The sequence below is a fragment of the Nicotiana tabacum genome, chromosome 17 (genome assembly GCF_000715075.1).
Source record: "Nicotiana tabacum cultivar K326 chromosome 17, ASM71507v2, whole genome shotgun sequence".
Lineage (NCBI taxonomy): Eukaryota > Viridiplantae > Streptophyta > Magnoliopsida > Solanales > Solanaceae > Nicotiana > Nicotiana tabacum.
Window position 1 is genome coordinate 65,242,921 of NC_134096.1, and position 24,933 is coordinate 65,267,853.

The following is a 24,933-nucleotide window of genomic DNA, read 5'->3' on the forward strand; positions in this document are numbered from 1 at the left end:
AGGGGCCTTAGTAGGTTTGAAAGAAAACATGGCCATCTTTATTTCACTACTTCTTAGGGGAGCACTCAGAGTAGTTTGCTCCATATTGCACATAGTATGGGCATCATAGACTATGTTTTTCTAGAGAGTGGGGAGTCTAGGTGTTCTGTGGTGAACATCTTGGAGTAGTAGTGGTAAATGGTGTTCTGGATTTCCTATTGCCCCTCAATCCAATTTCCTACTTCATCCTGCACGGCCATGATTTTGTTCCTTTTCCTCCTATTGAGGGTTGAAGTAAATGACGAACTCAGTGTCAAGAGACAACAAATTGAGCAGAATGTGTATGTCAGCTAGCTCTAAGATAAATCCCAAGGATATTTGTGGAGAATCTAACACGAGTGAGGCAACGTTTTTGAAACATTCGAGTAACATAGTTTGTCAGTCAAAAGGACATCACAAAAAACTCCTAAAATCTGTCCTGAAAACTATCTTAAGTATATCTTCTTCCCTAATTCTAAGATGTTGATGAGCAGACCGAAGATCAATCTCCGAAAGGTGGATAGCTCCATACAGGTCATCTATATATGCAATCACCTCATCAATCTCAAATTGAGCTGCAACAAGGGTGTCTTCTTTCCCTCTCTCACCAATCATCCTTCTGAATCTACGTGCATCTTCGCCTTGTCATGCGGCCAAATATATACATAGGAAAACTGAAGAGAAGCAAAATCTTCTACAGCTACATTGCCATCTTCTACCAACAAGCTCTCTTTAACAGCAAGCTCTGCAAGAGCAACACTACGTAGCCACTCAACAACCCGCCCCATACTGAGGCATGTGGTTTATATATGGGATCTTTCTAATAGCCGAGTGACAACACCAATACTCTGCTTAAACATCATATATCAGCAAGTACAATGCCAATAATCACATCTGAGTCCAATCAATTAGTCGCCATAATATAATCACAAATCAACTTCCCTTGATCAAGAGCCCCAAAATGAACACAGGCTGCAAGTGCAATGGTCAAATAGTACTCATCAGGACTAACTCCACACCCTTGCAGATTTTGAAAAATAACTAGTGCCTGCCTCCAGGGTCAAAGACTAGACCATGTTGAAGTTACTCATCTATAGCAACATCACAGTGATGAAGTTGAATCCATGATTTTAGTCGCTCTGACACCACTTATTCGGTTATAGCTGTTTTCTATTTACTTACTTATCCATCAATATAATTTACATGTCAACAATAGAATTTGATTTGACATTTAAAATATGTGCAATTCCTTAAACTTCACCTAGTTCAGCTGCTTTTCAACTTCAAATTCATTTCCTGTCATATGTTCAGTTGAACCATATAGAATCAATTACAGTTATTGGAGTTCAAGGATATCTTGTTGTAAAATGTTATATGACTCTGCATTGGCTTTTTATATCTCAGTTCTCTTAGAAGTTACAGGTTCAAAAAGAAGGAACAGAAAGTAATAAAGACAATTACTGCAAGTGAAAAGACTGGATATTTCAACTCGACTCCAAAAGATGAGTAACCAAAATATACAAGCAAGGAGAGTTGCATTTGTCAACTCTCAACAAATAAATAACGCTCTCAATTGGAAGCGGCAAACATACTATCTCTTGGTTGCATCACCATTGCTAAAACCTAAATACAGCCAAAAAAAGAAAGAAATGCTAGGCACAATCCTGGAAATGATTTTGAATTTACTTTCTAGTTGGCAAGCATAACGTTTCACGATAGAGTCTTCACCACCGACCATTTGGAAGTGGGAACATCTGCCATCAGTTCTTTTGCCACTGTCCACCAGCAAAATGCCATTGTCGTCAACAAGTCATGAAACAAGATGCAGGATCAAAATACAACTTTAGAAAACACCAACAAACAGAGGTCAAAGCAATGCTGAAATAGAATATTGCACAGTCGAACAGGATTAATTTGAGGACTAATGTTCTTGATCAAACAAAAGCCAAACCTTTAGACAAGAAAGCAACCAACTCTAAAGATCTTTGTTTTAATCTTTCATTCCTCAATTTATAGCATTCTGTACTCTCCATCATAACTATTGCACACTTTTTATTCAAATAGATTAAAGGCCTAATGACTGTCCCTTATCACAGAGTGTTAGTGTCTTGGGCATGAAAACATATAATCTGGCAATACTCAAGGATAGATGAACGATATGAACTTAGTAATTTCACTTTTAGATGAAAAGACTAGTGTTTTCATAGACTTGTTATCATACACGAAAAGACCAAGTAACAAATTTACAACACATTGTAGAATCACATTGCGGTTAAAAATAATGTGTCTCATGCAACTTGCAGAAGTTTATCCAGCTGGTTAATGAAAAGAAAAGGAAGAGTACATTATCCAAAAGAGGATCAAGTATGCTGACCTTTAGACGATGCAGGTATTACAACAACATGCATAGTTGCATTGTTTGGAGGTAATGCTAAACGAAGAGGATATAAATTTCCATTAAATTTGTTCCGCGAACAAACAATAATATTCTCCAGACCTGTTTCTTCCTCCAACTTTTGAGTCAGTTCCTCTAATCCATGACCTTTGAACTGAAAAGAAGGCCCTTCCACTGAATCATTCGCATTTCCATTTTCATCCGCCACATGATAATAGATTAGCCGACCTTCAGACTTCACTGTGGACTGCATGTTTAATAGAAATCCATGAGTTTAGGTTTATACACCCCAGTGTGAATAATCTTTTCATTATGAAACACTTAAAAGTCAATCACAGATAACTTTCTAAAATCAAGCGTAGATCGATAACCTACAAAAGATGGTAAGTAACCTGTTGCAGTGTCTATAAGTTAAATAGATTATGGAAATAATGAAATTCGGAATTATTTTATATACTTTTTTGGTATAAGTAATACTACTAACTATGTTGGAATGCTGATATAATTTTATGGCACAACCAATGTGGGATAACAAACCAAGGATTAGTCACACCTGGATTAAACAAGGAAATTGTTGCCCTTCCACCAAAACCCTTTTCTTAAGAAGGTCAAGGTAAAAATTGAAAACAAAAGTTTATCAAGATTTATCCAGTTTAAAACCAAATACCAGTTTCAGATTATACACGGAATACCTCATTTTTAATATAATGAACCAAATAAATCACAAGTCAGTGGCGAAGCCAGGAAATTCAATAAGGGTGTTCAAATTTTGAACACCTTTTGCCAGTGAGCTATGCAAGGGTGTTCAAAGTCTATTTTAAATCAATAATGAGTAGTGGTCAGTTGACCACCCTTGGGCCAACATAGCTTCGCCCCCGTCACAAGTACTATATAATTCAGGGATTATTAATCCGAGCATAATTTTGTCCACGAACCAAACGAATCCTAAATCTATTACCATAAGGAAGATTTCATTTGGCATAAAAATGTACAATAAACAGAGCCAATATAAAAGACAAACCTTAGTCCTGGAAAATTTAGCAGTGGTAAGATGAAAAGATGAGCTCAAATCATCACCCACTGATTCTGATCTCGAAATGCTTTCAGGCGATTCAGCTGGCAATAACTCAACAGTATCAACTTCCCATAAGATCCAATCTTGATGCCTATGAGGTATATCATGTGTAACTGAATTTCTCCAAGGTGGTAATCCACTATTTGCCCTTAAATAATTCCCATATCTAGTTTTCAGCTTTACAAGGGAACCTTCTTCTTTCATTGGTTCCCACTCAACTGATGAATCCAATTTATTAGGCAAACTTTGTACAACTTTTTGACCCGTTACACCAAAGAGAAATTGTTCATCTGAGGCTGTTAAGTATTTGCCATAACAACTCTTTAATCGGACAACATTGTCGAATCCTTCAGGGAATTCAACAGTCCATTTAGCACTCCTTGAAGATCCAGTGCGATCTTGGTATACGGTTTCTTGATCAGGATCAGCTAATAAGAATTTCTCGTGGTGGCTCCTTAACCTGACGGATTTGGCTTTCTGGAAATATTCCATCTCAGAATTCTGCAATGGATAAACAAAAATGGGGAAATTTTTTAAGAATCAGATATCCAAAAAAGAAATTATCTTTTTGATCTAGATTTCCACCTGTTGAGTATTTAGTGAAGAGGAGGATCCAGGTGGATAAATCAGTTTCCTGAGATGTGACAAGATCAGCAAATTGAGGAAGAAAGTATAGATGTTAAGGAAGGGTAAGGTGTGAAACAAATGTTATTAATGCACGGAAGATGTTAATTGCGTAACGGGCAGATACGAGGGTAGGTAATTAATATGTTGACTCTGTGAAATGAAATCTATGACTTTAGCATTAACTTTTTCCTTTTTGTAATAGTACTTACTTCCTATGTTTTATATTATGTGTGTTATTTTTTTTTTTTACACGTCCCTTAAGAAATATTAATTAGGAAAGAAATTAAACCATTCTATCATTATTTATGTCTTAAGATATAATCTCTTTTTATTGAATATTTATTCTATTTATGTGTTATTTTATCTTCAAGAACAATTATTACTAAGGGTAAAAAAGGAAAAAAAACAACCAATTTTGTCTTGAACTTCTAAAATGACAAATAATTTGAGACAATTATTTTTAGTAATCACGACTGTTAATATGAGACGGACGGAGTATATCTTTTCATCTTACATCAAAGTCGCATCCCGTAATTTGGGCTCCATTTGATTTATGATACATCAAAATTTTCAAATTGATTAGAATCATATTCACTAAACTAAAAAGCACAATTACATTATCACTATAATTTTTAAGTGGGGTAATATATGGAGTACTTTCTTTTTCGAATTATGGATCGTTATTATATACAAATGCATGTAGTTGCTTCTAAGTAACTTGAGCATAGTGTAAAAGAATTAAACCATAGTGTTTTAAGTCTAAATCCATTTATTAAAAATATATTGAAGTATATAATATAGCAATCCCCAAGATATCTTTTGACATGAAAGCAAAGGTTGTTGTCTTACAAATGGTTATGCCTTCTGTCCTTCGTTGGTCCCAGATTGACCACAAAATCAAATATTTCGTGCAGGCTCTTATGTGATAGATGAATTAAAAATCAACACTTTTAAAAAATTATAAAGCTCAATCCTGGAACTAAGTTGATCTACTTCCGTGGAAATCCAGTGTCCAGAAAAGGCTCTAACTCACCCACAAACCTAGGGCCAATGTATTGTTCTTTTAAGCACTTTTTTCCTTTGTTAATCCCTAATAGATTTTTGCGTTTCAAAAAAAAAAAAAAAAAAAAAGGGGGGGGGGGGGGGGGGGGGGGGGGGGGGGGGGGGGGTCTGTGTCGGCATATAATTAAGTCAGACCAGATGATATATTCTTCAGACAAGTGCCAAATTTCACAGCACAAATGCTTTGGAATCTAAGTTTACGTGAGTAGCTGCAATGGTTGATTTAGGGCATTATTAAACTGTCAAATGATTAATCAAAGAATAAACTACAACATGAAAAAACAATTTGAATATTTTATACTGTGTCTGCATCTTAATTAATTTTTAATACTGGAAGAATTAGAGCATTTCGACATTTACTTGTTATCTAGTTAGATTCTCGACTGGTAGCATTGCGTAGCTTAACTTTTTTGTTTTCTTACCTTATTTACAGTCAACCAGCTGCATTCAAACTGAGAATTAACAATAACGTTATGCCCATGTTAATACTACTAGTATCATAGAGAGATCCCTGACCTCGGCTATTTGTTAAACATAACGTCGATTAGGAAAACTTACGAACAGGCGGTATTTATATCAATTTAATGAATACATAATATTTGTATTCACATACATTCGTATCACTAAAGTATTTATAGTTAATAGTAAATTAATATAATTTAGTATAAATATCAAGTGCGACTAAATTTTTACCGATGGGTTACCGTCCAGTGTTGATCGAATACTACACCAATGAACTTTGTTGGTGTATGAGATGTATATAATTTAAATCCTAAATTAAAATATACGGCTTAGAATATTGAAATTCTCCCCCCACACGTATTGAACCAACCTTAAAAGTTATACATAGCCCACTTCCGAAATCTTCTCCTCCAATGTATCTGGGCCATACAATAAAGACGGGCATGAAACAAAAGAGTAAGCATATCACAACAACCAAAAGGTATTTTGCAATTTCATTTGAAGTGGTACTTAAAGATTTTTTATTCTTTCATTTCCTTTACTTCAAAAGACCCTCATTTCCTTTACTTCAAAAGACCCTTCTTAATTTATATGCACATCAATTCTTACATGCATGCCTATACAAGGGCTTTTTGAACATCACCATTTGCCATCATCATAGATCGTAAAAAAGAGTTTTTTTTTTGGCCTAAACTCTTTTCAAGAATTGTCCTTTTGGCTTGAGAGAATTGAACCTTCTTTTCAACCTTGTAATTAGATGGAGCACTTGTTGGAGAAGGCAAAAATCATTCGTCTCAAAACTCACAATGGCAAATACCTAATAGCAAGCAAAGATGAGAAATCTGTACGCCAAAGTCGTGATGGCTCATCAGTAAATGCACTTTGGTCTGTGGAATTTGTTGATAACCAACATTACCTGCGCCTTAAAAGTTGTTATGGCAAGTACTTGACTGCTTCAAATGTTCCATTTCTTCCTAAGGTATTCAAGATTCAAAATTTTAAGTTGGCTACTATATCATTTCATCTGAAAGCCTAAAGTGTGATAAAGACCATATATAATTTTTAATTACTTAATTATATTATGTTTCAACAGGTCAGTAGATCAAGAAAGGTCATTCAAACTCTGCCCAAAAAGTTGAGTTCCGCAACAGAATGGGAGGTTGAACAAGATGGATCGTTATATCAAATTCGCCTAAAGACGCGATATGGCCATTTCCTGAGACCCTTTGGAGGAATACCCCCATGGAGAAATCTTGTCACCCATGATGTTCCCCATAGGAAGAAATCTACTTTGTGGGAAATTGATATTATGGAGACTCATTTGGTTCATAGGAGGGTTCAATCTGCTCCAAATTTCCCCCAACTTCCTAAAGCATTCTCTTGTGCTTTTACTGAGCACGTATAAACAAATGAGTTGATATATCATCCTAATTTATGGGAGCTTTTCATTTCATTAACCCGAGAATCAATGATTTTCTGATACCAAAATGTCCGCCTATAGTTCTTTTGTGTATATCCTACGTTTTGATTCTTGTCTTGTCCATGTTATGATTTATAAAAAGGAAACAAAATAAAAAGAAGATGCATGCATATGTCTCCTCCTTTTATGAAAGCGGATGTATATTGAAATATACAAACTGTTCCTATATGATATGTTGTGTCATCATTGTAATAGCATTTGCATGCAAGACATTGTGCAAAAATCTAGCTCAAATATTATCAAGCATATATTTTGAGGTTATAAAAGAAAAAACATGACTTGATGAAAACCATTTTGCTGGGAACTTCTATGTATTGATAAATGGAAGTCATTCTGGCCTGCAAACTACATATTTACTACTCCATAAATTTGGGGAAAAGTACACAAATAGTCGTTTCTAGGGCTGCTATTTAGAGATTAGTCAGTACTTATTTTGTCCTGAAAATTTGAACTAAAAATTTTAACTTCCGGACACAATATCCTGAAAATTGAACTGAAAAACTGAAATTCAAGATATATTGGCTAAATTTTAAATAGCAGCCCTCTATAATAACTACCTGGTGTTTGTTAAGAAATAACCTGGTTGCAAATTGAAATGTTAGGCTCAAAATCTTTGAAGTTGGGCCAAAAGATTTCTGTCCAATTCGGACACCTTGAAGATTGCTAATGCTTATCCCTGTTCACGAAGTAGGACTAGTGGTATTCATTATAATAGATGGATTTAACTGTTCAACAGAACGCATTGCTTTCTGCTTGAACTATGTTTGATAAGATCACACAGCTAGCTCATTCTTTAATTCACTAGTATTTTAAATTCGAAAATCGCCTAAGCATTACTCAAATGCATGTACAGAGTAAACGAAGATTGTAAGCAACAAGAGTATGTGTCATGATCAATAAATGTAAATCATAAGAAAATCCATAAGAAAATTTACTATTTGTAGTGTATGGAAATGACCAGAAATCCTGACCTTTGTGAAGCGAATAATGAAGTATATTTATGCAAACAGAAACGACGGGCATCATGTCACTGAAAAGTGCCATCTCTCCTGCAACAAGAATGCAAAGTTGAATGAATTAATGTCATTTTGAGATAGTGGCCAACCCATGCATGCCACGTCAAGCTTATTTTCTGAGGTGAAAGACGTTGACCTCGTGGTCATCTTTAAATCTCTCGTCTTCTTTTCTTCTTCCTTTTGACTTAAGAATCATGAATTTCGTCGTTCATTCAACCCTCAAGAAAATTGTGGCTAACAGTTGCTAATTGATTCTTTGAGATAATTCACCTAACTTCAGGGGCGACCTGAGAGTAAGGCAAATGAAGTCATTGCCTAAGGCCCCAAAATATTAAGGGCCCAATTATAAGTACAACTTGTCATATATATTTTATGTAATTATTATTAATAAAATATGTTAAAAGTGTTAATTAAAGTTATACAGTTGAGTGATAAATAACGATAAATTTCTCTCTTATTTAATTATATGATCATGAATATTATCAAATTTAATTTTTTTCTCCTCTATGTACACTCATGTTTTTTTATGTTTCGAATGATTCACTTTTAAATTTTAACTCCGTTTCACTGAATTGGCTAATTCTTTTCATCATAGTTTATTGATACATCCATTAAAAAGTAATTATTTTTTGTTTATCTTTATAAGAGAAATCCTCAAATGCAATGGGGCGCAAGGTTCGAAAATCGATAGATTATCGTCGTGCCCCCTCTACCTTTTTCCACTTAATTAATGCCATATTTTTATTTTCAAACTATAAAGTGCACCTAATACACACATCATGCATTGTACAGTTACCACTAGGTCAAAGTCCTAGGAGTTTGCTTTGTATCTCATTATTATATAGATTTTATAAAAGAAATTTAAGGGTCTTTTAATATATTGGCCATAAAATCTGTTGAGTTGTCCCTGCGTAACTTATGGAATTAATCTATTAAAATCACTTTTATTTCTTTTGGAGCAATAAAATTACTCAATTGTTGCCTATTAAATAGAGTATTAGCTTTAATAAAATCTGCTTGGTTGTTTGTTACAACAGCAACATTCAGGGATGTCTCAGTCTTCACAAAAAGATTGTAGTCTATTGCTACATTTTAAATATTACAGCCCCTTATTTTTCTTTCCTTGCTTGCTTCTTTGGCCAGCTTGTCCGCCACCCTGTTGGTTTCCCTGTAGATATGGTTTACTCGTGGATGCCCCAGTGCTGTTAGGAGTGACCTGCATTCACATACAATAGCCTCATAAATCAGATTGCCTTTATTGATATTGTGTATTAGCTCTGTTGAATTTCTGTTGACCTTCAAGGGCATGAAGTTGTTCGATACTGCCATTTTTAGTCCCTGCATTTGAGCTGTTAGTTCAGAGTGAAGTGTATTAGTATAATTTATTTTTTCCATGAATCCCAACACCCAATCCCCATTGTTGTTTCGGATTACTCATCTTACTCCCCCTTATACGGCCATTTTGAAGGGTTGTCCCGTCTGTGTTGAGTTTATAGTGGCCTCTCCTTGGAGGATGACACTTGACATACTGGATATTTGTAGTGATGCCATTGCTTTCCCCAGCCACATGGATGAACTCAACAGGTTTAGTTATGGCATTTTTACAGGGAGATAGGCTCTCTCTTTCCATTGAAGCAATTGTTGTTTCTGGTTAGCCAAATCTCCCATAGGCCGAAAGGGATCTACTCTCCCCATTTGAGGAGTGAGTTGAATTTTTTATTGTAGATAGTATTATTGGTCCATTCTTAGTTGTTCTACTTATTCATAATGGTGTTGATTCTAAAGTTATTTAAGCTCATGTGGGATAGGTTATCCCAAAATAGTTTGTCAATCTCATAGCTGACTGTGGCATGCTCAATTGATTCATCCTATTTGTCATAAAAGAAACACCTGGATTCAAATTGATCCCCCTGTTTTGCAGGTGCTTTGTAGTGGGGAGTCTGTCATGAGTCAGCAGCCACAGGAAGTATTTTATCTTTTTAGGCACCTTGTTTGACCAAATCCAAGTGAAATTCAGACCTGAACTTTGGTGCAGATTCTCATATTGGTCAAGGATCATGGCATAGGCCGTTTTGGTGGGGAATAGACCATTATGGGTCTTGTTCCACACCATTTTGTCTATACTAAATGGGTTAGCATCACACTGCCAGGGAGGTTAAAGGGAAGCCTGTTGGGGATGAACTGGCCATTAAGAAGACAGGTGGCCAAAGTTCTGTTCTCTTCTCCCCTGTTAAGGGGGGCACTAATTAAAGCTCTAAGGGGTTTTCAATTTTGGATCTATCTATCATTATAGATATTGATTCTATTACCTTTATGCACTATCCACCTATTAGCATATATGCACACTTTCCACTCATTTTTTATGTTAGTCCAGGTTCTGGAGGCAATGTGCCTGCCATGGTGATTGCTATTGCAGTGTTTGTGGAACAACACTCTGGCCCACAGGTCCTAAGGGTTGTTATACATCCTCCAAGCCAAATTAGCATGGCTGGCAGTATTCCTGAGGTCAGCTTTATGCACACTAAAACCCCCTGTTTCTCTAGGCTTAGTAATGATAACCCACTTAATCAGATGCATTTTCTTCTTCTCGGCAGTGGTTCCCCATATGAAATTCCTATGAATCCTATCTATTGGGTTGTACACCTGGGCAGGTAACCTATGTACTGCATGACATGGCTAGAAATACACCCTAGTGATGACTTAGCTAATGTAGTTCTCCCAGCCATGTTCATGTTATCTTAGTTTGCATGCTATCTATGATGAACTGAAAATCTCTATTGGTTGGCCTCTTGTGAAAAATTGAAAAGCCTAAGTATTTCCCAAAGGAAGAGTTAGGCTTGATATTCAGAGTCCTTGCTAAGCTATCTATCGTATACTGGTGGCAGTTATTGGAGAAGACAACTTTGGACTTTATGGTATTGACCTTTTGACCAGATAGGCTACTGAAATGGTATAGAGTATCCATGATTGTGGCATAATTCTTAGTGTTTGCCCTAGCAAACAAAGTTAGGTCATCAGCAAAGAATAGGTGTAAGATTTTTGGCCTAGTGTGGCTGATTTTGGTGGGAAATCAACCCCCTTGATGCACATGAATCTCAATGCTCCTTGATAACCTTTCTATACACATTATGAAAATGTAAGGTGACATAGGGTCTCCCAGACTGATACCCCTACTAGGCTGGAAGAAATCAGTCCTACTCCTATCTACCAGTATAGAAATAGAGGTTGAAGAAATGCATGACATGATTAATTTGGTCATATTGTGGGAAAAGCCAAAGGACACCAGGTGTCTCTGATGAAGGACCATTCTAGTCTGTCAAATGCCTTTTCTAGGTCAATTTTGAGGACCATGTTAGCATTTTTCCCTTATATCTTAGTAAAGTGTCTGATGTATTCCTCGACTATGATGGCATTATAACTGACCCATATGTTGGACAGGAAACTGGCCTGACTTGGGCCAATGATGGAAGGAAGAACTGGCTTGATTCTATTGACAATTATTTTGGTAATCATAGTGTTGCATAGCCCTATAGGTCTAAAATTCATAAGGATTGTGGCATTGGCATACTTAAGAATCATGCATAGGTAGGTTGTATTAACTTCAGACTTCATTTCTAGGGTGTTAAAGGTCTGGTTACAGAACTGAGTCACATTGCTTTATAGGATATTCCAGTATATTTGGTAAAAGAGGGGGTGCAGACCATCAGGTCCAGGGGCCTTAGTAGGTTTGAAAGAGAACATGGCCACCTTTATTTCACTACTCCTTAAGGGAGCACTCGGAGTAATTTGCTCCATATTGCACAGAGTGTGGGCATCATAGAATATGCTTTTCCAGGGAGTGGGGGAGTCTATGTGTTCTGTGGTGAACCTCTTGGAGTAGTAGTGGTAAATGGTGTTCTGGATTTCCTATTGCCCTTCAATCCAGTTTCCTACTTTATCCTTTACGACCATAATTTTGTTCCTTTTCCTCCTATTGAGGGTTGAAGATATGGAAGAATCTAGTATTAACATCACCCTTCATTATCTAGTTGATCCTAGACTTAGTTTTCCAAAAGACATCTTCATATTTGAGAATAGAGGAGTATTCCTCCAGAAGTTGGCCCTCTAGGTTCTGGAGAAAGGTGCTGAAGGGGTAGGCATTAGACTTCTGGATACCCCCAAGTCTGACCATAATGTGCTTCTTCTAATGGAATATATTATCAAACACGGTCATGTTCCATGTCATCACCTGGGCCTGGAACTGGGCATTTTCTTTTTTAAGGCTACCATACCCTTCATAAGCCTGTTGAATAATGTTGGTGAAGGATGGGTGACTACACCACATGGGTTCAAACCTAAAAGGTTTGGAGGTTTTATTGAGAGCATTGGGCCACAAGTTTATCCGCATAGGGCAGTGATCAGAAAGTGTTATACGGAGGTGGCTCACATTACTGGAAGAGTAATCTTGGATCCATTCATCATTGGAAAAACACCTATCTAGTCTTTCAAGGATTAACTGACTCGTATTCTTATATCTCATGTTAGTCCATGTGTATTTACTCGCCTTAAAACCTAAGTCATTGAGCTTACAGTGGTTCAGGTAGTGCCATAACAAGTTAGCTCTTGGGGTAGAGATGTAGTTTCCCCATGTTTATCTCTGGCCCTTAAGACTTCATTGAAGTCCCCCTACTAGCCAGCTCCCCTTGTAACCATCAGAGATAGTTTTAAGCTGATCCTAGAGGACCCTTCTGTTAGCATAAGTGCTGCTGGCATAAATAGCAGTAAAAAACTAAGGGGTGGAAGGGGGAGTTACCTTGACCATGACATTGATGCCCTGGGGAGTGGTGGAGACTTCATCAATCTTCAGCATGTCATCTTTCCACATAATGACAATGCCTCCTGACATGCCTACAACAGGTTTTTGAATTTGCCTTGTGAATCCCAGCTCCTGAATGAGGTGTCTGTGCTCAGTCATCCTTGTTTCCAAGAGGATCATCATGGCAAGCTTGTGCAACTTAACCATCTCTGCACAATGTCTCCTAATTTTTCTACTATTTAGCCCCCTAGTATTTCAGATTATGAAATTCATCAGTAACCCTGGGTTGGTTTGTGTCTTCATTTTTAGGCATTTAGATTTCCCCTTCACTGATGGGTTCTTTGGGTTCTCCATCCCCTGATGATTCTGAGGAGTTAACTGGGTCATTACTGGTTTTAGGTTCACAACTGAGTCTCCTGAGTTTGGATTTAAGGTTGATCTTAGGCTTACTCCACACATTACTATGCTTCTTGGGCATAGTACGATAAGCATTTCTCCTCAGGCCCTCTGAACTCTATTGTTTCCTCCTACTGTAGAAGCATCGCTTTGGTCTTTGGCACTCCCAGCCTTGCTATTATTTTCTCTAATTCTATGTAGGTGGCTTATATGTGCTCGTGGATACTTTCTAACCCTATCTTTGGAGATACCTTCCTTGTCCTCACTAGTGTCCATCGGGAGAAGGGTGGGCTGGGGATCCCCTCTCCTGGAGAGACTAGTGGGCAGAAGGGGAGGGTGTGGCTTATCTGTTGCATTAGAAGACTCGACTGATCTGTTGTCATTATTTGCTAGCTCAATGTAAACTAAGCTTGCATGAGAGTTGGCAACCACAGTTGGTGCCCATAATTCAGCAGGGCATGGTTTAGGTTGGTTGTGACCAGTCTGGCCAAGTAGTGGAGATTTTGAATTACCACTGAGATGGGTAATGTCCCTATCGCGAAGTTCAAGGAAAAAGCAATACCCTGCAGTGTCGTCTCCAACCATGAGGTTGAAATATGATACGTGGGGAGTGGGGTGGATGAAACCCTTATCATATTTGGACCCTCCTGTTACACCCAAGGTGACGTAATGAATATGAGACTTGTTAATCATGATTTAAATGATTTTAAAGTCAAAATATGGCTATATATAATGTTTGGATAGAAAATATGAAGTTTGAAAAAAATCGGATTAAAGTTGCGGAAAGACCGACTAAGGATTTGCCATGTAATAGAGCTTTTTGAGAAATATATTTCGTGTGCTATATGAGGTATTTTTGGAACATATTATATATCAAATTTAAGGTCTTGGAATGTAGTTTCCAACTCACTTAATCATTCATTCATAAGACACCCGGATAATAAGTTATAAGCATTGGAAGAAGGGCCAATCAAAGGGTGCCAAGTATCACCTTTATGACTTTTAAAACAATTGGGATATTTGCATCCCATCTCGTCTCTTTCTCCAATTTTCCAGAGAGTTCTCCCAAATAACACCCCCTAACTTTACTCTTAAGCTTTCTATAAGAGCTTTAAATAATATTATCATCCCGGGCACGGAATCAAGAAGCGATAACATTAAAACGATCCCTACGATGTAAGTATCGCTATATCGCCTCTCTTTTTCTTTGTGGTTTGAGTTTTGGAAGGTACTTCATAGTTAAGAAAATATGTACTTTCTGTATTTAAGTGTTTAAATATCAAGGAAGGTTGATAAATTTATTTCCTAATAGTTAGAACTCACGGGGCCGGTGATCGAAAGCCGTGAGTTCGAGTTATTTGACTTGTACTGGACTGTTTTGTGGGTTGTTTCGTGTTGCCTTTGGGCTGTATATTTTTTTACTATTTAATGGAGTTTTTGAGAATAAATTGTGTGGAGAAACACCACATAATGATGGAATGGTGGGCTAGTCGTTCATCGTTACATTATTTTAAGTTGTCTGATACTACTTTGGTTGTCGTTTTATGTATGAAGTGATTAGGGTATATGGGCTGTTTTGTGGTATATTATGATGGAGATAAGGTTGGAAAATGATGCTTACATGTTGTTATTGTTGTGTTCTTGTTGTTGTTGGTATATGGTATTGGAGAAGAGCCTAGTTACAGGGAAGATACTGCCCAAATTTACGTAAACGAACTACTAGTTTAAGTTGCGGACTTAGCCTTTACTCAGCACTGATTTTGAATCTCCTTATGATGTGGTTGATTGAATTGAGTTGTTTGAAGAATTTCTTGGAAGGTATTAAGGACTCAACGGAGTTAAGGTATGTTAAAGTTATCACTTCTTTCGTTTTGGCATGATCCAAGTGATACAAACGAAATGAGCAAAATACGTAACTTTCATAAATGACTCTATTCATAGAAATACTAGGGATGTCTATATTCTTGATTCCCCATGTGAATTATTATTATATCCTCTGTTCATGGGTCTCAGAAAAATACGTATTTGATAAAGTTTGTCCGAAAGGCATATTGATTTTATGATATTCGGGAAATCTTATTAACGTATTTCTTATGCATTTTATGCATTTATACATGTACATTGACCCATGACCATAAGGCGTTATATACGCACATATTATATGTATATGGGATATGGGAAAAGGTTAAGGCGTTATATACGCACCACCACCTGATAAGCTGGTATACGTTGATGATTTTTCTCACAGTGGCTGAGATGATATGATGGGATGCCCTCAGAGGCTTGATGATATTTTGTACTCATATACCTATGCATGGTATAGAATTTATACGCACATGCATGACATTATAAATTTTCATGATTCACAGAGCTATTTAGAATTTCAGGTTGAGTTCTTTACTCTATGTTTCATTCATATCTTTTAAATACTACTGTCATGCCTTACATACTCGGTACTTTATTTGTACCGACGTCCCTTTTGTCTGGTCATGCCCGCAGGTCCTGATAGACAGGTTGAGAGTTCTCCTAGTAAGCTATCAGCCCAACAGAAGGTGTTTGTGCACTCCACTTGCTCCGGAGTTGCCTATTTGGTCAGTATGATTTGAATATGTATTGTTTTGTATGGCGGGGCTCTGTCCCGACCTTTATGATATTTATGTACTCTTAGAGGCTTGTAGACAGATGTCATATATACGGATACTGGTATGGCCGTATAGGCCAGTACGTAATACGTATAAGTCGGTATATCAAGTTGGGTCACCTTATATTGAGTATTTCCTCATGTTTTATTCTACTTATCTCACGACAGGCTCTCTGGCTCAATTACCTATGATAGTATGATACGAAAGATATATTACGTTGGTACTCGATTTAGTAAAGTGTCGGGTTCCCGTCATGGCCCATCGGTTTGGGTTGTGACAACCCCCTCCCCCCCAGTTCTACATGTTGATGTTGTTTGTTGGGTTGTTTTGATCCCCCACCATTGTTAGTGTCTAGAAAGATAGTGGAGTTTACCTTTTCAGTTGTGCCCTTATTTCCCTTTAAGTAAAGGTCTTCTCCGTTGGGTTTCCTGGCATGAAGATTTCTCATCATTAAAAATCTTTGAGAGGCGACAGCGTCAGTCAAATCAGCAGAGACGGAGTGATGATAAGATATAGGGTTAGTTATAGTGTGAGAGGGAGAGGGAGAGGGATTAATTAAACTATTCTCCCTTTGCACTGTATTAGTGGTGTTGTTAGAGAGATCAGGTGTAGCCCCATTGGTGGATCCCAGAATATGAGGGGTGTCAGAACAGGGGGTATCATATTTGGGATTGTATTTGGGGTATTTTTCATACCCGAAATAAGTATGTGTTTTTTCCCTTGGGCCGCATGCGATGCGTTAGGTGTGTAAGTGAGGGGGCACGTGCCCAGTGTGTGCTCTATACTCGGCACTAGCTGTGAATTATGCAGTTGGTTTGGGTTGTGCGTTGTAGGCTCAGATAGTTGTATCGTAGGCCCATATGGCCTAAGGTGCCTGTCTTGTTGGGGCCTATCTATACGAGGCCCATGTGGCTTGATTTGGGCCTGTTTTATTTGGCCATAATTCCCACAGCCCTAGCGCCGCCATGTTCCACAGTCCTACTGCCGCCCTCAAAATCATCTAAGTTACTAAGGACGAAGAATTTACCTGAGTCTGATTTCCGTTTTTCGCTCACCGCTTTGTTCTCTGTTGTCTCTGGTCATGCCTGAGCTTTGAAAACTTCTGTTCTCCCTTACTGTTTTTGCTTTTCGTGGGAATTCCACCACTTTTCAATCATCATCTTCGTTGGTTTTGTGACCCGACGACGATTTTTCTGTTGTGTCCTTCGCCCCTATTTATCGTTGATTTTGGCATTTCTTGAGTAGATGACCCAACCACCCACAACCCTTGCACAAGATGCCCTCTCCTTCATACTCAATTGGTTGTTTATGTTTCCCAATGAGTACCATCATTTGTAGCGGTACCTCAATGGGTACCTGGATGTAGATCCGTACATACTTACCTCTTAATGTAGCAGAGATGCACGTATCGATTTTTAACAGCCTTCCAACCCTTTTTTCCCACCTTTTTCAGGATCTCTTTATCGTAGAACTCCATGGGTAATTGGGGTAGTCGGATCCAGATGGCGATGGCGTGTATTTTTTATTTTGCCAGAACAAAGTTCGATTCCCAATTTCTGATTGGGAGGAAGTATCCTATTACGAACCATGAGCCTCCGTGCAATGCAATCGTCATGATCTCTTCCTTTTCAAATTTCACCACAACGAAATCCCAGCCTAGATCTATTAGTGTTAGTTGTTCATTAGGATTCCATAGGTGCTGTAATTTGTGTTTCAATAGGTGGTGGGGAATTTTCTTCCCAAAAATCTTGATGATTAACGAGAAACGCCATGAGTGGTAGAATCTGTTCGTTTGTTCTTGGCTTAGAATGATGAGCCCAGTTGTATCGTCTGGGATTGAATTTAGAGTTGCCTCCAGTTGGTGGTAATGATAATTGTATGTGCTTGACTTTGTCAAGTTCTTATCCACTAGTATTTCCTTAAAGGTGTTAGTCTTTTCTTTTGGAATTGATTCAACTTCCATCGGAGTTGAAATGGTATCCGGTGGGTCGGAGGGTTTTAGTGCCAGTGGTGATAGTTGGTCCTGTGGGGATAGTAGGGGTGAGGTCATCTAGGGGGAAGGGAATAATTTTAGAGAGAGAAAGTCTCGCTAGCTAAAGGCCTGGGTTATCTTTAGTGCTCTACAATTGATGAATATGAGAGTACGTTAGGAGAATAATTTCTTTTCTTTTTTCGTGATTAGAGAAGTAATTTCTTGATGTGCTCGATCCTCTCTTGATACTTAGAAAAAATCGTTTGCAAGCCAGAGTAATTAATAACATTATAGATGTAACAAAAGAAGAAATTTACAGGTTGTTCTTTTAAGGAGCAGTTCGATAACTTTTTTCTTTTCTTTTTTAACCTTTTTTCCCAGTTTTGGTAACTTATTTAACAAAGGAAATCTAAAACTATTCCAAAATTAAGAAATAAGAAATTATTTTAGGACGTAATGGAAGTCTGAACAACAACCATGTAGAATCTTATTAGTGGGGCATGGAAAGAATAGAGTGTACGCAAACCTTACACCTACCTCGAAAGCATAGGGAGAATGTTTCTGAGAGACGTTCGCTCAGAGACAATAGATCCGTAACAACAACAAAAACTAGAAAATATCATAAAATACAGCAAATAAATGCAAAGGCCAAAATGTGAACGTCAGAAGAAAAGTTAAAATAATTTATGCAAAGTGATTATAAATGATAAATTCTTTCGATTTTTAATCTGTATGTTTGCACAAACTACATACACAAATATTTATATTTGGCTCAATATCACTGCTAATCCACGATAAAATATTTATTAGTTCAAACTTTAAGATTCTAAGTATTCTCATTTTACTTTTAAAATTATGCATTCAAAATGTAATATTTATTTAAACTTAGAAGACAAATACTATTTATTCAAGCTTTGTGCCAAAATATTAAATTCAGATGAACCCATCATCAATAAACTCTATCTGCCACTACTTAATTTAAACTCACTGGCAAGGGAGGAAATGTTGGTTCTTTAATTTCTAATATATACATAGATGGATGAATAACTCCCCAATATAGTATATATGTATATTTTGAGAAAAATTAATATTACTAGGTCTTATGAAACTAGCTTTGTGAATAAGTCCTTGAATTATTCAACGCAATTTTACAATGTTCAGTTGGTTTTGAGTTCGTAATTTGAGTTTTTGAAAGAGGAAAAAATTAAAAAACTGCAAGTTTTCAAACGACAAAACTTGGAACTAATATCACGGACCAGTTTAATTTATAAGGACTATAGGTTTTTAATATGATATGATATGCCATATGGGTGGTTTTTATTTTCTTAGGAAATAAAACAATGATTGAGTGAGCTTATAAGGTGACAACCATTAAAGAAACGAAAAAGGGCCAAAAAGTGACGTATTGAAAATTGCTCATAAACACTCTCTGTTAACTTTTTGATCCACAAATATCTTCAACGTTTTAATTTGGCTCAAACATATCCTTTTATTTAAGCAAAATTCGAGAGTTAACCTTTTGATCCACAAATATCTTCAACGTTTTAATTTGGCTCAAACATATCCTTTTATTTAAGCAAAATTCGAGACTTTACAACAAACACTTGACATATAAACACGACATATGTATTTTTCAATAATAAAATTAAACCCACCCGTTTGTTTAAAAGTACCCAACCCGCCGCGCCTGATGCCTGACCCGTTTCTTTTGATCTAAAACTTGTACCCTATTCTTTTATCCCCGTTCAAACAAATAGGGTTCTACAAGTCGATTTTCTCTTTTGCAATCTTTTTCCTTTCTTTCTTTCAACTTCATTATAGAAAGTTCTCATGATCTATTTTTGTTAGATCATGAGTAAAACTGCATATTTAAAGTTTTATTTTGTTGAATTTGTAGTTGTTAAAGTGATGTAATGGAGATTAGTATATATGTAAAACTGCATATTTAAAGTTGTGCATTTGATAAAGATGGCTAAACCAGTTGATTTTGAACCAATTGGTTGTACCCGCCTTTGATTTGAAGCATGATAGTTTGACCCAAAATCGTCTATTTCGTCACTTCAACGGAAATAGCATATGTTTTGGTAAAATGTTACAGAAGTAGGGAGTTAAATTTTGTCCATCAATTGAGGAGCGGGCTATGTACTACTAAACAAATGGAGTTTAATTTAAGAAATACGCATGACATTTACGAAGCGTCAGGTGACTGTTATAAAATCTAAAATTTTGCAATAGATGATCTATTGATCTATTAAATATAATGGCAGATTTGAGCCAAAATAAAATATTAAAGATATTTATAAACCAAAAGGTTAACTAAGGGTATTTAAGAGTCATTTTTAATATATTAAAAGGCATTTTTAGCCCTTATCCATTAAATGAATCAATCGGGTCTATTCCAAAAGGAAATTTTTCCAGGGCCTGAAGTTTCTGGCGGATATTTGTTGCTACAACCTTTTTCATTTTAACACCAAACATTCAATCTGAAACTTCACAACACTTGATCATAATCATTAGCACAAATTGACAGTCAATCACAGCATTCAAGTTGCACGACCAAAGATTAGAGATAAGCATTGAACTGAAACTGTGAACCTAAGTTGGACAGTACTAATTAATTTAAAAACAAGGTAGCAAAGGTTGAATATAAAGTGCCGTCTGCTCAGGATACATGAATATCTTCTCATAGATTTCTCTCTGAAGTCTGACATGTGAAATTTTCATGAATTCATCACAGCAGAAGACGAATAATAATACTTCCAAAAAAACTATATAGAAAATACAAATAGCTCTCATAATTGAAAAAAATTGATTCTTCATACTTTAAATCGGAATAGCGTATATTGCCCATAAGGCATGTAATCATTGAGCTACTGCTTTTCACAAATCTGCATAAACCTCTTCGCCCAACGAAAACGCAATCGTAAAATGAAAAAGTAGGAATTAGTGGGAGATCAGGAGAGTAAAATAATGGATTTATCCGTCACTGTTCAATCAGAAACACGGACCAAATGTGTTCATCATATCTCCCAAATATTATAAGGAAAAACAGAAAATTCAGAAATTAATAAAACGCAAAAATGGAAACTCTTTTGTCAAAAAAAATTGAGAAATCATCAGAGACTTAAATACTAAGAATCATGGAATTTACCATCATATTGTTGCAGTTATTTTCTCGTCATTTGATTTCGATTCTATCAAAACTGAAAAAAACAAAAAGAAAAAACAAACACAAAATCGAAGGTAGTAGCAATCAAATAAAAGTGAAGCCTATGCAAACCAGCGAATACAATACTCTCTGTACTACCGCAGGTGTTTATATATAAGCTAATGCAACCAGGTTTTGTGATTCTGAAACCCTAATTTGTATCCTTTCAAAGTGGGCTGGGCTAGGGGCATCGAATCTTCTCGAATTGAGGCTGAAGACCACAACATTGGGCTAGTTCTAATGAGGCCTACTTTGATGAATTGGAACAGCCCATAACTCAGAGTAATTCCCTAACGCTTCTCTTTACAATTTGTCTTACATTAGTAGTTCTTTCTTTTTTTTTTGTCAAACTAGTTTTCCGTTGCTGCAGGTGAAAACATAGTCAATTATTTTCATGATTATAACATACATAGTAAAAATATACCTTAAATTTTTTACAAGAGGGGTTGCTTTGATGGTAAGCAACCTCCACTTCCAGCCAAGAGGTTGTGAGTTCGAGTCACCCCAAGAGTAAGGTGGGGAGTTCTTGGAGGGAAGGATGCCGATGGTCTATTGAAAACAGCCTCTCTACCTCATGGTAGGGGTAAGGTCTGCGTACACACTACCCTCCCCAGACCCCACTAGTGGGATTATGCTACCCTCCCCAAACCCCACTAATGGGATTATACTGGGTTGTTGTTGTTGTAGTTGTTGTTGTTGCATGAAAGTATAAGTTTATGTGAATGATAAATATGAATCATTATTTGTTTGTCGAGATCAAAATGATCGTATATCGTCTGAATCTATGAAGATGAACAATCAATATTTAATTAAATACATATGATATTTTACTTGTTTTAATTTGATGATAATTATGTAATTAAGTGGATATATCTTTTCTAATACTTCCTTACAATCAAAATATGGTCGTCATTGTCAACTTTAAATCTTTTGCTCATCTAGACTACTATTTCGTGTTATTCTCTTTATCTTCAATTTTGATTGCACCAACTTTTCTAATTTTGTGTAATTACTCTCCTATTAAACGTCGTGCAACTCGACCTCCTCAACTTTTTGTATCAATTTTGACAAGAAGTGTGATTCATCCTTAGTCAACACCAATCTATATATATATATATATATATATATATATAAAGCAAGGCCTTTGAGAGATGATGTGGCATTCCATATTTCCAGTAATATCATTTTTCTTTTATCTCCTTTTTTTTTTGACTATCTTTCTTTTTTTCGTCCATTTTGAGTAGTAACTTATTAAAATAAATGGTTCATTGGCCATTTTGAAAGAACACGCCTCTTCCCATCCATTGTCAGTAGTCATTTGTGTTTTAACTTCCCATAAATTACTGCTCAAATATAACGTGCATCCCCTCTTAATTAACCTATTTAACGTCTTTACTTACAAAGTAGTACTTCATAAACAGCCTTCTTATATTCCAAAAAAAATAAACGAAGAAACGTTCACTCGTACAAGAAGTCAGCGTCAAAAAATCTTCAGATGGGGAAAGAGGCGAAGGCTATGAATAAGCGTTCCATTGAGAGTACTTTTGCCGCCATAGCTGTTCCTTTTTTCGCTTTCTTCCTCCATATCCTTTAATTAAAGAGGAATAATATTGTTCGGTTTGGTTTTTGTGGGTTAGAGTCCATGAAGAAATTTGATTATTAAGTAATGCAGATTTTTTTTGTGTGGAGAATGTTGTGTTAGGCTTAGAGATTGACAGATTTTATGGTTGTTGCTGAACTCAAGAGATGCTCCTGCCGAGGCAGCTGTTGAGAAGATTGAAATGACAGCGGTTGGGGAATTTTTCACTTTTGTTGTAAGATTTGTCTTAATCTTCTTTTATTTGCTTTTTCCTGCTTCGTTTTTACTACTTTTATTACAAGACAAATCATAGTTCTAATCCTCCTACCTTTGTAAGTTTGTACAATTTCTCAAAGTAGTATTTTCCTTGACATTGATACAGACATGTTAATATGTTATTTTCCAATGTTATGCACATCATTATGTTGTATAATATGTACTCCCTCGGTTTTATTTTATATGAATCAGTATAGGCATTGAGTTTAAGAATCTTTTTTAAAAGTGTGATGTATAATATTTCCGTGCATTTTAACTTTCTTTTCATATAATTAAACCTGTTTAGTTATGCTTAGTTAAGCAAGAAAAGAATTTTTTTTACAATCATGGATCTTAAATATGCAATGATTTTTCTAGAGAAATCTTTTATACGGAGCGATTTCCCCTTCAAGATATGTACCAAAATTTTCCGAGCGAGGATTTTTGGATACCAGATGTTTATACCGAAAAAATATTTTTTTACTATAAATAAAAGTTTTATTTTCTTAACAGATTAAAAAAAAAAAGAGTTCACATAAAATAGAATGGATGGAGTATATTTCTCTGCCATTCAGCAAGTGTTTCTTTGTAAAAAGAAAGTGTATAATGATTAAGAAAACATCAAATTTCAAGAGTTTAATGGTCTTATATATTTTCGTAGATGCTTGTATTGGTTAGTGTTTGAAAGGCAATCATCAACATTACTTTTGAACGGTAAGATGGACGTTTTGTTTCTTATTTTCTCCTTAATTATTTTTTAGCAGAATCATAAAAATATCTTTTTTTCCTCATTACTTAAGTTCTTACTTTGATATAAAGTTTCACCTTAAAGGAAAAGTATAATTGCATAAACAGAAGATATCTATGATTGAATAGTCAAATCGACACACATACTTGCTCTAATCAGTACATACTCAAATCTAAAATACAATGACAAGAGCATTAACAATTCAAGATATTGATATAACAGATGTAATTAATTAATTACTTCACTTTCAAATGCTTAGAGAAGAGAGGTTAAGGAATAACATTATAGAAGATTTTTCTCTGTTAATATGTGTTAACCAATCATAACATGTCATTTACATTGTAATACTATAACACATAGTAGAATCGGGAAGAATATTTTCTTAGTAAAGATTGATTTTTCTTTTATAAAATTTAAGACATTACTATTACTTTCTTATAATTTATTTATTTTTTGAGATCGCGCGAAGCGCGAGTGAATTTACTAGTTTGCAATAAAATTCGGGTTCTTCTTTCGGTATAAAATTTGAGATATTTTTTTACTTGTTCTAATTTATGACAATTATATAATAAAATGTATCTCACCTAGTATATGTTATTCTTGTTCCTCTCCACGAATTCCAATGATAATTATATTGGGTCATCATCTTCTTCAGAAAAAATTTGTCTTCTAGATTGTTATCTCTGTGTTTATCTCTTCATCTTCAATTTCGAATGCACCAAACCTTTCAAATTTGTATATTTTCTCTATAATTAAACGTCTTGCAATTCGGTCTCCTTAAATTTTCGTATCAATTTAGACAAAAGATGTAAAATCTTTATCATTTGGAGAAGATAAATTATACTTTCGGAAGGAGATGATATATTGAGAAATGTGAAATCTTCCTATTTCATGATTTGGGTGCATGATTAATGGCTTTTATAATGTATTTCACCTTAATGACTTTGATTTTGAGTTAGTATAGCCACTTAACCTGTTAGTTTGAAATAAATTTTCCAGGTTCTGCTCTTAGAAGAATAGTCTGTTGGACAATGCTCTCCTATCCTCCAAGACTTTTGTAGATTAATGAATTGTGGTATTTCTAAAGCACTCTAAAGTGTGAAAATTCAGTGATAAAATAAAGGGAAATAATTGTTTATATCAAGTGCCAAAAGGCAATTTTATTTGCATATCCCGAAAAACTCACGTCCAACATTTATATAG

General features: G+C 35.8%; 2 protein-coding genes and 4 non-coding genes across 6 annotated transcripts; 1 reads left to right on the plus strand and 5 right to left on the minus strand.

Annotated features, from left to right (window-relative positions):
- Positions 1 to 1,484: 1,484 nt before the first annotated feature.
- On the minus strand, positions 1,485 to 4,227 carry LOC107776928 (uncharacterized). The gene is made up of 4 exons (XM_016596883.2): positions 4,074 to 4,227; positions 3,435 to 3,989; positions 2,393 to 2,660; positions 1,485 to 1,793 (listed from the first exon to the last, which is right to left on the minus strand). The coding sequence occupies exons 2-4, from the start codon at positions 3,978 to 3,980 to the stop codon at positions 1,729 to 1,731; spliced, it is 879 nt and encodes a 292-aa protein (XP_016452369.1). The 5' UTR covers positions 3,981 to 3,989; positions 4,074 to 4,227; the 3' UTR covers positions 1,485 to 1,728.
- A 1,927-nt stretch (positions 4,228 to 6,154) lies between these two features.
- On the plus strand, positions 6,155 to 7,245 carry LOC107776935 (uncharacterized). Its single transcript, XM_016596889.1, has 2 exons — positions 6,155 to 6,618; positions 6,733 to 7,245. The coding sequence occupies exons 1-2, from the start codon at positions 6,397 to 6,399 to the stop codon at positions 7,042 to 7,044; spliced, it is 534 nt and encodes a 177-aa protein (XP_016452375.1). The 5' UTR covers positions 6,155 to 6,396; the 3' UTR covers positions 7,045 to 7,245.
- Positions 7,246 to 20,595: 13,350 nt separating this feature from the next.
- Positions 20,596 to 20,683, minus strand: LOC142172288 (small nucleolar RNA R64/Z200 family). The gene has a single exon (XR_012701660.1). It is a non-coding gene; the product is annotated as a small nucleolar RNA R64/Z200 family (small nucleolar RNA).
- Positions 20,684 to 20,727: 44 nt separating this feature from the next.
- LOC142172287 (small nucleolar RNA U54) lies at positions 20,728 to 20,812 on the minus strand. The gene has a single exon (XR_012701659.1). It is a non-coding gene; the product is annotated as a small nucleolar RNA U54 (small nucleolar RNA).
- A 78-nt stretch (positions 20,813 to 20,890) lies between these two features.
- Positions 20,891 to 20,969, minus strand: LOC142172333 (small nucleolar RNA SNORD18). Its single transcript, XR_012701694.1, has one exon. It is a non-coding gene; the product is annotated as a small nucleolar RNA SNORD18 (small nucleolar RNA).
- Positions 20,970 to 21,051: 82 nt separating this feature from the next.
- On the minus strand, positions 21,052 to 21,129 carry LOC142172286 (small nucleolar RNA Z199). The gene has a single exon (XR_012701658.1). It is a non-coding gene; the product is annotated as a small nucleolar RNA Z199 (small nucleolar RNA).
- Between the last annotated feature and the right edge of the window lie 3,804 nt (positions 21,130 to 24,933).

Excerpts from the sequence above, each read along its gene's own strand:
- LOC107776935 (XM_016596889.1), top strand. The coding sequence starts at position 6,397 with ATGGAGCACTTGTTGGAGAAGGCAAAAATCATTCGTCTCAAAACTCAC. Across the intron at positions 6,619-6,732 it reads ATGTTCCATTTCTTCCTAAG|GTCAGTAGATCAAGAAAGGT; the intron begins GTATTCAAGATT and ends ATGTTTCAACAG.
- LOC107776928 (XM_016596883.2), bottom strand. The coding sequence starts at position 3,980 with ATGGAATATTTCCAGAAAGCCAAATCCGTCAGGTTAAGGAGCCACCAC. Across the intron at positions 2,661-3,434 it reads CTAAATTTTCCAGGACTAAG|TCCACAGTGAAGTCTGAAGG; the intron begins GTTTGTCTTTTA and ends TTAAACATGCAG. Across the intron at positions 1,794-2,392 it reads AATACCTGCATCGTCTAAAG|TGGCAAAAGAACTGATGGCA; the intron begins GTCAGCATACTT and ends GCTGGTGGACAG.